The sequence below is a fragment of the Oculina patagonica genome, chromosome 1, assembly GCF_052425735.1.
Source record: "Oculina patagonica isolate OP01 chromosome 1, crgOcupat, whole genome shotgun sequence".
Taxonomy (NCBI): Eukaryota; Metazoa; Cnidaria; class Anthozoa; order Scleractinia; family Oculinidae; genus Oculina; species Oculina patagonica.
The window spans coordinates 13651568-13663978 of NC_135758.1; the positions used below are offsets into that span (position 1 = coordinate 13651568).

A 12411-nucleotide genomic window follows, 5' to 3' on the forward strand; every position below is an offset into this window, starting at 1 on the left:
ATCTGATAAGTAAAGTTTGTTTGTACTAGAACCTAACTGTGAAATTGCTATACACCCTCCTAAAAAAAAACATTTGGGTGACCGTCTTGCGGATTAAAATTTCCAAATACAACTGTTGGGCAAGCTGAATGGACTAGCCTGCCTCGCGCGTGCTCAGTGACTGGCCTTGTGGTTTTGTGGTTAGGCGGTTTCCTAACTACACTAAATTACTTCACTAAGGCAAAACTCGCTTGCCAGGATTCAAGGTTGTATTGTTTACGGTTATTTCATCTTTTCCGTATATTTTGTGACCGGCCTTCGAACGCGAATAAAGAACATTTCATCGGCAGAGGGTGAACTAGCTAACTTGAGGGCTTTGGGTGATGCTTGGAGATCGGACTCAATATAACGGCTACGATGCTTTCACGATACAGCCTAAAATTGGTCAACACTGACACACAAACCAAAATATTGTTAATGCGCTGAAATATAAAATTTCTCGGACGTTTCGAGACTTTTGTTTCTTCTTCAGCGTAGAAATGCAGGCATATATGCGCTACACAGTTTTTTCCTGAGTTGTGTTTTTCAAACACACAAACCAATAAGTAGTCCGATCGTGAAACGCTAGCTCGTGAACATCAAAGAGGGATCGCTAATGCATGCGACCAGAAAGAACAGGGCAATTTATATATTCAAGATTATACACTGAAACTTTGTGTTTCAATCACTGATTTTAAATGTTTATATCTTTTGAAGTCATAACAAGAGATCTATATCAGATCTATAGATAAACCATCGTATTACTTTGAATATTCCAATTTCACTTCATCTACTCTCTAATGATAGCGCTGCCTCGACCCAAGGTGTTGTCATGCGCAGAGACAGGAGCCATGATGGGCTCCTGGCAATCTCGTCCCCAGAGGCCGCGATCCTTCTGGTGTGCGCCAGAAAATCGGGACCTCTGGGCTATTCTGAAAAGCCGCCACAAAGGCGTCTGAATCTGCTTGGCTGTTGAAAACTTGTTCGTTTCACCACAATCTCCGGCGCACGCGCACAATCAAACCGGAACCAGGATTTCCTGGTTCCGATTTTGGATTCGTCCAGAGCCGTTGAGTTTCCCGACCGCTGGTCTAGGGGAACGCAGGCTCTGGGAATGAGATTATGCCTCGACCATTCTCGACCCCAGAGCTCTAGTCTTTTGCACGTGACTGACGGCGACAGTCATGCACAAAAGAGAAGAGCTCTGGGGTCGAGAATTTGCCTCGACTCATGCGCAGAGACAGGAGCCATGATGGGCTCCTTTTCTTTTGGTCATCACCAAGAATCGTAAACGCTAGTCTCCCTCGCTTTTAGTGTCGTCACGCAACGATTGTGGAGAGGAGCGATGCGTGACGACGCTAAAAACGGCTATGAGGGAGACTACGTGAGCGCCTCCTTCTCATCAAGCCCCATGCTCCCAGCTTCGTCCTTGGGGGCGAGGCAGATGCTAATATAATTATATAAAACAAGGGTCGATACTTTTTTTTCCCTGTGCTGGAACCGTCACATAAGGTAGCCCAATCCCAGGCAAAATCATCATCAAGCCTAAGACCTAGTGGACGCTGGGAAAATTTTTAAGTGCTGTAAAACAACGGTGAGCAACGGTGATCTAATCTGGAGGTCGTGCGTTCGAATGCTTCGTGTAGTCCTCGATTTCTTTTCTTCTAACACTCAGAAGGAAATGCTGGGTTACTTTACAGCACTTTAAAGCAGTTTCAGTGCTCTAATATAGAAATTTTTAATAGCAATGGACTATTATTTTTAGGTTTCCTGCGACACAAATAAAGATTTTGGCTGTTCAAAAATCTGCTTAAATCCGTGGCATAGTTCCTTTAACAACACTGCATTCGCAATTGGACCCAAGTAGAAGACCGATCTGCCCCTGTGCACCAATAATTCAGTGTAGTGTAAATAAGTCCGTGACACACCTTGATAAATTAGGGACTGCTTTATTTCAGTTTACTGTTATTCGAATACATTTCAGTGTGACAAATCAACAATTGTAATCTCGTTTATTCTTTGTCATATCGTTTGACTGTGTTATAATATTATTTTCAGAATAGTTTTTTTTTTATTTTTCCAGAAAGTAAAATCAAATCATAAAAGTATTCAGCAAACAGAAATCGAAAAGCTCTGCTAATTGTGTAGCCAGGAAGAGGCTACCATCATTATATAAACTTTTATAGCAGATCTAACCCGAATTCCAAACAATAAGGTTTAATATTTTAATTTTTTTTTTCACAAATGCAAGGTGACACTCACTTGTAATTCACCTTCTTCAATATGTCCAGGTCATTTTATTAGTAACGGAAAACAAACAAAATAATACGCAACTATTAAATTAAAATAGCAACCTATAAAACAGCGCAGCTGTTTTCCGGGTCAGAGTAACTACAAGGCGCGAGTTACAGAGGTAAAAAAAAAATGAACACGCATTTCCTCGCGCGCACATTGACAAGCTTTTTATGTCGCGCTTACGCATTTTCTTTGCGCGCGCCCCGATAATCGCACCATATACAGTCGAACCTCTCCTTATGGACACCTATATAATACGGACACCTCCTTATTATGGACAGTTCACCTGGCCAACAGCGACAAAAATTCATAAAAACTCTACTACTGTAATACGGCCACTCGTCCCTGTCCCTTTTGTGTCCGCATTAAAGGAGCTACGTCACGGACAACTCAACTTTTTTAAGTTTATTGCTCAGAATCCGTCTCCTTCGTCAGACAAAACCATCCTTGGTTATTTTCAGGTTTTCATTACTCCGTTCTTCCGTTTAAACTACTATATTTAATATCGTGACATAGCTCCTTTAAACAGGTTCGACTGCACTTACATTTCTAACACAGTTACTACTCGAACATTGCGTGACACAAAACAGTTGCACAGGAGACTGAAATAATCATTTAATAAGCGGTACGTATGCACTTGGCTATGGTGAAGCTACGGTTCAATGTCTGCTGAGGTAAATAGTGATCAGAATTCCTCCAAGAGCGACTACTGTGGCTCCAAACACAAGCGGCCATCCAAGAAACTGAAACGCAAAACATGCAGCCATCAAAAGAGGAAGTCCTATTTGCAACGTCAACAGAGCCCTTGCTACGAAGTACAATGTAAACACATATTATCATCCAATTCTGCTTAGTGGAGTACAAAAAACCCTTGAAACGAGTACAAATATCTCACGATATTGGTCACAAGACCGGTTTAACCGGTTCCGCAGTCATGATATCAAAATCGGTGGTAAGTCAGGATATCGGGATGACAGAAATGAGGGATAACGAATCTCTCATTAGAAATTTTTGTTTAGTATCGCTGAACGTTTTTATTTGTCATTTTGAATTTTGACCGCCCCACAGGCTCGCCGAAATTCTGCAAGACCCGTGAAATTATACACTACACTTGAATGTCTTAAATGTCTTAAAAGATATACGAATGCCATGAATAAATAAAATGAGGTTACTCTTTTATCTACTCCCTCCCAACGTTTTTGCTGTGTGTGCATAAAATAAAAACGACTATTCTGGTCTTAAAAGACGTTTCAAAAGAAATAAACCATCAACACACCAATAAGAAATTTCGGCTTTTTAATGCGCGAAAATAAGTGATTGAAGATTGCGTTACGTACCGCTCTGTTCTTTTTCTTGCTTCCCTTGCCAGCCAGATCTCCTACCATTCGTCTATACATACTTCTTTCGCTGCGTTTTTCCGAGGCCAGTAATTGTCTTAAACGATTGAGTTCTTTTCGAATTGTCTGTGAAAGAAAGCACCTGTTAGCGTGTATCCAGATTTAAAGACCCTAAGGCGCCCCCCAGGAGGGGGGGGGGGTACTCAAAAAAGTTTTATATGTGGAGGCTCCGCCCCGAACTCTAACCCCTTACCCTTTTTATATACCATTTTGACAGAAATTGTACCCTTTTCGTATACCTTTTACTGAAAAAAGGTACCCCTCTCATATACCTGAAACACATGGCATAAACTTAGAACACGACGTTTTCTTGTCATTTTCATGTAGCAATTCATATATTAAAATAATACAGCCATAAATTGCATTTGTTCGAAAGATTTTAATTAAAGTCCCTTTTGAAAATCTAAATGACAGATTTCCATACGCTTTTGTATACCTAAACTTGTGAAATCCCTACCCTTTTATATACCTAAAGCCTGAAAAAGGTACCCCTTCCGGGCGGAGCCTCCCCGTCAATAGCTTTTAAGGTTGGTAGCTTTCTGTATATATCTATGCAGAAATGTTACTTCACTCCAGGTTTAGCCCATTCTAGGAGCTCGGTTAGTAGGAGAGTAAAAACAGTAGGAGTTTTTTTTTTTCTTTTCACTCACCGTCCACAAGCTGCTAACCAACTAACTGAACGCCTTGAACAGGCTAGTTCAAGTCGACTCAGAAATCGGGCGAAACGTCTTCGACGAATAGTTCATCGGGTGAAACGACCTGATACCGTTCAAGTCAGTATTAAGCCAATCAACGTTTCCGCCCGTTTCAGTTTTGATGCTTCATTTTTTAAGTTTGAACGATAAAACTTGGGTTAACGAGGTTTTGACAAATTGGACATAATTGATCCAAATGATTATTACCTCTCAGGGTTTGAGGAACGCAAGTAACTTTTCAAATAATTGCTCCCGAGGAGACTAGTTTTATAGCTTAAGGTAAATGTGGACCACGAGTTACATGCAGCGGGAGAGTTACTCACAACCTGATCAAAGGATATTCGAGCTAAACTACGTAAGTGGGAGCACCAAGTGGTGGTATTGCAGGGTTCTCGGAAGCAGGCGGTATTAAACGCCTCAGATTACGTCCTGGAAGTGTTATCATTACTTACTTGATTGCTGGGGTCCAACTGATCAGCCTTCTTGATGAGCCCTAGAGCTTGATCTGTATCCCCACTGGCTGCTAAGACCTGTTTGGATTAAACACCAGCTATATGTCAAAGGTCTTAGGCACCATTTTGGGGAGAAGATGTAAGGTAATATAAACTGTGCAATCTATCAAATTCACCTCACTGCATTGTGCTTGCACATTCGCAGGAAGACGTTCAGTTTTTAGATAATTTTTGTAGAAGCGCTCTAAGAGCCTTCAACTCTTATTACCAATCAAGCAAAGCACGGAAGAGTATCTCTAAATTTGTCACATGTTTTCTTGAACACTGTGCACTCAGTCAACTCCCCAAGATTCTCAAGTTTGCAATGACGTTAATTAGTTAACAGTTAATTAGGTTACATTGAACAGTCCTGCAGCCAAAACTTGCCGCAGGACCAGTTAAACTCTTTTATTTTATGGCCAAACTCATAAGAAAAAATTAAACTAAAAGTTAGAGAACTAGCTTTGTTTATCCATTGCCCCATTTCAGAACACGTGATATCTCTCAGAACTTGCACCAAGTCATTATACATCTCCAGCTGTTGAACCAAATTTACTTTTCTTGCTGGATATGCTTTGTACATCAAGCAAGACAAGTATTTTTTGTTCAACAACGGGAGATGGGTGACTTGGTGGAATTTATGTCATTCACACATGAAGCATATGCTGGCAGGACCCTTAAATGTATCAAAGTTGAATGGCATTCAGTAGAATTATCTGTCCTACCTTGCCTTTCCTGAACAAAGCCTTCACGTTATCGGGATCTACTTGTAAGACTTGAGAACATGACTTCTCTGCTGCAGTGAAAGCTTTTATCTGGAAAATAATAATAATAATATGGTGTGGGCAATTTTAACCAATCCAGAACTTTTGAATTTGATGATTTTTACCTTCAGCTGTGCAGCAGCCATGTTGTTCCAGCATTTCACTCTTAACTCTTGAATCTCCTATAAAGATATGACATAAAGTATTTGTAAATAGATACGAAGGTGCATTTCACAATAAATAAATAAAAAATATCTTTATTTAGACACAGTTGGGTTTAAAGCTAGAAGCTTGTGGGGCTGTGTATTCCCGATGGAATTGGGCTTTAGAAGTGTTGGTTTCTGTGGAGCGAGGAAAACTGGAGAACCAGGAGAAAAACCCTCGGAGCAAGGACAGGAACCAACAACAAACTCAACCCACACATGACGCTGAGTCCAGCATTCAAACCCAGGCCACACTGGTGAGGGGCAAGTGCTTTAACCACAGCACCATCCCTGCTCCCCACAATAAAGGCAGAACATCTTCATTTATTTTACTTTTAACTTGTCATTAATAATACTGACAGATGCTAAAACAATTTAACAACTGTACACAAATGATCTTGGTTACTTAACCTTAGCCTTAGGCTAGGACATCAACTTATAACAAGGCCAGTTGCACAAACTGGCAAGATGAACAAAATCCTGTACTGTGCAAAATCTTGCTCACTGTGTCCCACAAGAAAATGGCATTCTTAATTTTGCCAAACAAAAAATCCTTTTCTGACCAAGCTTGTTTTGTCAAGAAAACTAGACATTGGCCTCAGGCATTTTTTAAAAAAGGCATCAGCTGAAGAAAAAGAACTTGCCCAATATACAGCCATCTTGACCTCACTCTTGGTCAATAACTCATATATACAACTTTAATTTATGATGTTAAGCAAAAGCTGTTATTGCAGATGAGCCTGTGATAATATATTATTTTGAGAAGGTATGCAAACAAGGCGAAAAGGTCAACACATTGGCAGGGACGGCGGAACATTTTTCCAACTGGGGGGGCTGACTAGTGACTTGAAGTGGGGGGGGGGGGCTTAAAAGACCCTTCTCTTAGTAAGTCTTTATTTTTTCGGAAAAAGTGGGGGGGCTAAAGCCCACCCAGCCCCCCCGGCTCCGCCGTCCCTGATTGGTTAAGACAACGCAGAATGACCCTGTTGCCTTGCTTGTATGTCAAACTGCTGGGAACTGCAATAACAGCTATTGAATGGAATCTGTCTGTGCATGATGTTGTGGTTCAATTTTACCCTTGGTACAATTTGGTATTTACCTTTGTTCTTGTGCGTGGTAATATATGATGATGAACATACCGGTATTTTATAAAACAAAGGACCAGATTGTACCACAACATATAAATGGGCAAAGTAAGCTCTTCACCTACATGTAACTGAGGATAAAGTTTTAAACTGCTGTACAAGGAGACAAGCCCAGTTATGGTAAATTAGTCATTACCCAAGATGAACTTTAATACATAAATAATAATGGATTGATGTGTGGAGAGAATGGACTCAGAAAAAAATTCTGAGTTCACAGATGGGACCCGAACCCACAACCTTCCGAACACTAGTCGGACGTTCTAACCACTGAGCTACTGAGAACTCTAATGGTGAGCAGTGGTCATTTGTGGGTGACACAACGACTTCATCGTGCAAATCACATTATGAACTTTAATACATTATATTTACCACTCTACCAGGACATCACTGCATTAAAATTAAAACAAACCTTAGAAGTGGATGATCCCAGATATTTAATGGCTCTAAAATATAACAATGAAAAATTGTCATTACAAATACAACTATCAAGAAATTGAAAAATATAAATAATAAAAAACCAAGCTATTAAAACCGATTCAAATACACTGAAGAATCCAAATAATGGTAAATTAACCAGAGAGAATGCTAAAAACTAGACAATGCAAACACTTCATGTGTTGACACAGCCTGATAAAAGCATTCTGACAGTGTTAAATTTTGAAAAGCCAAAAATATCTGCAATCCCAATTAGATGTTTGCCAGTGCTTATACAAGGCCTTTCAGGTACTCCTTAAAGGTACATGGTCAGCGTTCACGTTTTGAAAAAAGTCCACCTTAACCCGAAATCAAAATACACGTAGAGATCCTTCAGAAATCTGCTTCAATCTTCTCAGTGTTTTTTCTTCTTCTAAATTTTCCCATTTAGTGAAACACTGAGAAGATTGAAGCAGATTTCTGATGGCTCGTTTTGAAAAAAAGTCCACAGTGGTCTTTTTTCAAAACGTGAAAACTAGTGTCCAGGTCAGCGCGGTAAGAACGCTGACCATGTCCCTTTAACTGTCTGGTCTGCATCAAGCCTGATAAATGTACAACACTCTCTTTTTGGGATGACTAATGTGTTTACAATAACCTTGTGAAGATACTTAGTTATCCAAATTTCACATAGCTTGTGTACAACAATTAAATATTATATGATATACAAAATTAAAAAAATAGATATTTTAATCCTATTGACTGTACCTTTGATAACTGTTAATAGCCCCAGCGTAATCACCTGCAGTATACAAACTATTTCCCATTTCTCTCTTTTTCTCTCTGGAACAAAGCATACACAATTTACTGTTATAATGTTACACTATTTATTTTTAGTATATACTAAAACAGTGGATAGCGTTTTTGGTGCATGCTAATTGGCTATTCAAACTCCGAATATCCTTTGCTATTCACCTCTGAGCAATGCGCAAGAAAATTGTTATCTTTGACAGGAATAAACCTGTCAAAAATCATCCCTTTAGGCTATATTATCTCACTGTTTTAGTATATACAAAAACAACTATTCACCACAGTGTCAGTGGCTAGTGGTGGATATTTATCTCACCGCTACGCAGCTTTGTAAATATCCACCACTAACCACCTCCACCTCGGTAATTGTTAAATATACATTATTTATTAATCCTTTAGGTACAAAAAATACCAAAAACATCAATACAGGTATGGTAAGCTTCTAAAAATACTTCAACAACTTTAACCCACCATGTCTTCCACTTTTTTAAAATCTACAGGTAACAAAATCTAACAACATGGGAGGTTTTTTATGTGCTTTTAAACAAGTGTGAACAGAGCTAAGAATTCACTTTTGTTGATGCTGCTCAGCCAATTCATTATTCAATACTGTAGGTAGAATTAATCTCACATTAGGATTAATGTTAGTACCATACCCGATGTTCATTCTGTCTTCATCACTCATGGTATTGATGTTAGGACCATCTCGAATTGCCAAAAGTTGTATTTCGTAAGTCAGTTTAGCATCAGGGGGGATAGGTGGGTTTGCTTCTGGCCTGAAACAATAGTAAAAACTCAACAGAAGAACTCTACATTCTAGTCAATGTACATTAATGTCCCGACTTAGAAGTATATAATAATTATACGTATATATTATATTATAGAAGTATATTAATTATTACAACTGATCAACAATTACAGATTTGCCCTCAGATTAAACAGCATGAAAACATTTTAATTTGAAGAACTATTTTAAAATCACCGTCAAAACATATTGGAAACAAATTAAATCAAATACCAACATACTTTCCTGTTTGTCCATAGGCATATCTGGGGTCTGTAACAAGTTCACACACTTCATCCAGTTCCATCAGAGCTATAGCTAAGTCAAAGGCTGAAAACAATAAACACCTCTCTATCAAGACATTGTCATCATCTCACCCAGGGGAAGTAACACATACTTCAAGACAATTCCTTCTTTAGCATCCAACTGATCACATTTTTCCAATGGTCTACATACTCTCATTGACCATACTTCTGGACCAGTGGCATGCTAGAACCCACTCAGTTATTGTATTAACTGAGATAAGCGTCTGCCGTAGAGTTTGGGCCACTTAGCCTATTTAGTGATATTACCCAGGGCTCTTCCCATTCCCTGTAATGCTTAGTCCTCCAACATTATGCCATCCTATTTTCCATAAACAGGAACCAACAATAACTGGACTCTGAAATGTATCAATTAGTTTGTATCTTCACACAACTGGCCAGAAAATATCCATGCCCACCCCAAGGAAGGTCACTGGAAATTCTGAGGGGGTGGGGTGGGGGGGTTGGTCTCAAAAGCTAAATTTTTAAAGGAAAGGATGAAGCTTAATTGGAATTTCTGGAGGGATGTTTGGGGGGAGGGGGTTCAAACTGAAGAAACCTTCCCTGGGGGAGGTATAGATATTTTCTGGAACAACACAATCTAAAATTATAAGGCAAAGGAAAAATGAATGAAGGATAACTGGTGTAATACCTTGAATAACTTCTCCTTCTCCAAGTATAAATTCTAAGCTACTGTTCCAGTCTACACCTGTCCCATCTTCAGTACGTCCAGCAGCCTGTATGGTAACACGCTGACCTTTGTCTGGTCGTGTATCCCGACCCTTTCCTTCTCGTAACACCTACACATCGCACAATTCACAGTAGCTGTAAATAATTTATCCTCAAGACTATACATTAATTTTCATTGATTGTAACATGTTTTTGGTGTAGTGTTTCTGTTTGCTTATGTAAATCTTGCCTCATATTTGAATAATGGCAGCTAGCAAGTTGTTAACGTTTAGTATCATGCTGCAGAATGAAAGGTATTTACAACTGCAGTTGTTACCCCGGTAACACTCATTTACCATTCTGTTATTGTAATAAAATGATTTCATATTTGATTTGAATGTCTTGTTGTATTAATTACATCTTCCCCATGTGAATAAAATCTAAGACATGGCAATTGACATAAATCAATCAATTGGTAAATTGGAAAGCAATGGTTAATCAAATTATCACAAAAGAAAACACGAATCATCAATAATTGTTAGTCAATTTCCAATATCACTTAATCCCTTCCACTCCCAGCAAGGGTAAAGAGCAAATATTATAGAGGGGTCCGATCTGAAGTCCCTCTCTGCATTTCATAGGTCATATCTGCATTTCATAGGTCCTATCTGCATTTTAGACCAGCTTTCATATGCACCATGTGAATCCTGCTCCCTGTCCTCTTTTATTCCACTTCCAATAGACTTCCCTCCCCCTTGACTGCTGGGTACCTAGATATTTTGACAGTGTATAAAATGTTTACGAAAAATGAAATCCAGAGCTTGACAGAACAAAATTGAACTTGGCGACTTGCTGGAGCAAATTTAACCTGCCCAAGCAAACTGCAATCAATATTGGAACACTGTACCACAACATTTCACAGATGCACAAAAAACTTCCAGTTTGACCGTAGCTAATTTCGAATTATACACATACATTTATCCAGTGTCTAAAGGGTACGAGAGCAGGAGCCCATTACCTAGAGTGAGCAACTTTCATACTTCACCTGTGAAACCACATTTTTACAAATAAAGTTATTTTTAGATATGGTTTTCCTGCTAATTGGTTATGGATAGCCAATCACAAGCGATTTTGTAAGAGACTGTTGATATGTAACTATAGGACCTTGTCCACATGGGAAGTTAACATGGTGGACACAAGCGAGGAATCTTCTTTGGAGTGTTCTGACAGCATTCTGAGCAAAGATTTCAGTATTTCCTGGCAAAGAAGTAACTTACTTCATCGGAAACAGTAATTTTGGTGCAAAAGGTTTGGCTAAAAATAACTTTACTTATGAAAACGCTGGAAGTTGCATGCTCAGGGTAATGGGCTCCTGACCAAAGCTATTGGGGTGGCCGTGGGGGGTGGGGGTGGTTCCAGTAACAAGTGCTTGGTACAAAACTTTAAATCTGTTGATTACCCTTTTCTTGAGTAGTCCATTCCCTAACATATCCATCCAAGTATCCTTGGATTCATCAGAGTCACGTGTACCGGTCTCTGAATCTTTTTCTTCTCCTTCACTCTCTGATGTTTCTCCCTCGCCTGTCACTTCACTCTTAATCTTTCTGTATTCATCCTTACTCTTCCTGTCCGGAGATCTGTGACTTCCGTGGTCGTGATCAGCCGATGAACTCTTCGGACTGCCTTTAATTTCAGAATGAGAATGCGAAACCTCCAGGAGATTTGTTTCTTGCGAGTTTAGTCCTTCCTTGGCACTGGAAGCATTTTCCTCCTCTTCAATATTATTAGTAGACAAATTTTCGAGTTCCCCTGATTCCAAGGAATTCCTATTCGGTGTTTCTGTTGTAGACTGTTCTTTTGTTATCAATTCATTTAATATTTCACTACTCGTTTCGCTTGTTTCAGTTTTTTCTTCATTTGAAACTGGATCTAAAATGTCCGTCCCATTTTCCAAAGATTCCTGTTCATCGGGCTTTTCTTCTCGACTCTCATTCTCAGTAAAACTTGTCTTTTTATCTTTAAAGCCATCTTCACTTCCTACAGCTTTTGTTGCGTTATTTTCTTCTGGTGAAGACATAATGTCGTTAATTTGGGAGTCTTTTGGCGAAAGCGATTCACCAATATTGCGTGCATCCTCCATATTGAATTTTTACCAAACTAGTTCCAAGGCTCCGGCCGTCATAAGCATAACGCCACAGGACACCCAAATCTGGCGCCGTACACAGTATAGTTTGAAATAATAAATCTTCAAAGTTTGAAAGAATAAAACATGCCTGTTTTTATCTTTTCCACCTGTTTTACTGTATAACCTGAAATAATGTCAGCCATCAGATTTCTCGGATCAGACTGATTTATTTTTAAGTTTAATTCATAGGAACGGGAGATTGAACAATGAAATACCAAGGTGAAATACCGCAAAATTAGATT

The 12411-nt window shown here is 39.2% G+C and overlaps 1 protein-coding gene across 1 annotated transcript; it reads right to left on the reverse strand.

Moving 5' to 3' along the window:
- Nucleotides 1–1947: 1947 nt before the first annotated feature.
- On the reverse strand, nt 1948–12143 carry LOC144657707 (peptidyl-prolyl cis-trans isomerase FKBP8-like). The gene is made up of 11 exons (XM_078518068.1): nt 11444–12143; nt 9968–10115; nt 9256–9343; nt 8886–9005; nt 8188–8262; nt 7418–7451; nt 5786–5842; nt 5622–5711; nt 4858–4935; nt 3651–3776; nt 1948–3056 (listed from the first exon to the last, which is right to left on the reverse strand). Exons 1-11 carry the CDS (start codon nt 12122–12124, stop codon nt 2973–2975), a joined length of 1581 nt encoding a protein of 526 aa, XP_078374194.1. The 5' UTR covers nt 12125–12143; the 3' UTR covers nt 1948–2972.
- Between the last annotated feature and the right edge of the window lie 268 nt (nt 12144–12411).

What these genes read in the sequence shown, in the direction of transcription:
- LOC144657707 (XM_078518068.1), bottom strand. Translation starts at nt 12,124, where the DNA reads ATGGAGGATGCACGCAATATTGGTGAATCGCTTTCGCCAAAAGACTCC. An exon ending in TGGGATCATCCACTTCTAAG is followed by an intron (nt 5,843 to 7,417) that starts GTTTGTTTTAAT and finishes ATATCTTTATAG; the next exon opens with GAGATTCAAGAGTTAAGAGT. An exon ending in CTTTGTTCAGGAAAGGCAAG is followed by an intron (nt 4,936 to 5,621) that starts GTAGGACAGATA and finishes TAATCCAAACAG; the next exon opens with GTCTTAGCAGCCAGTGGGGA.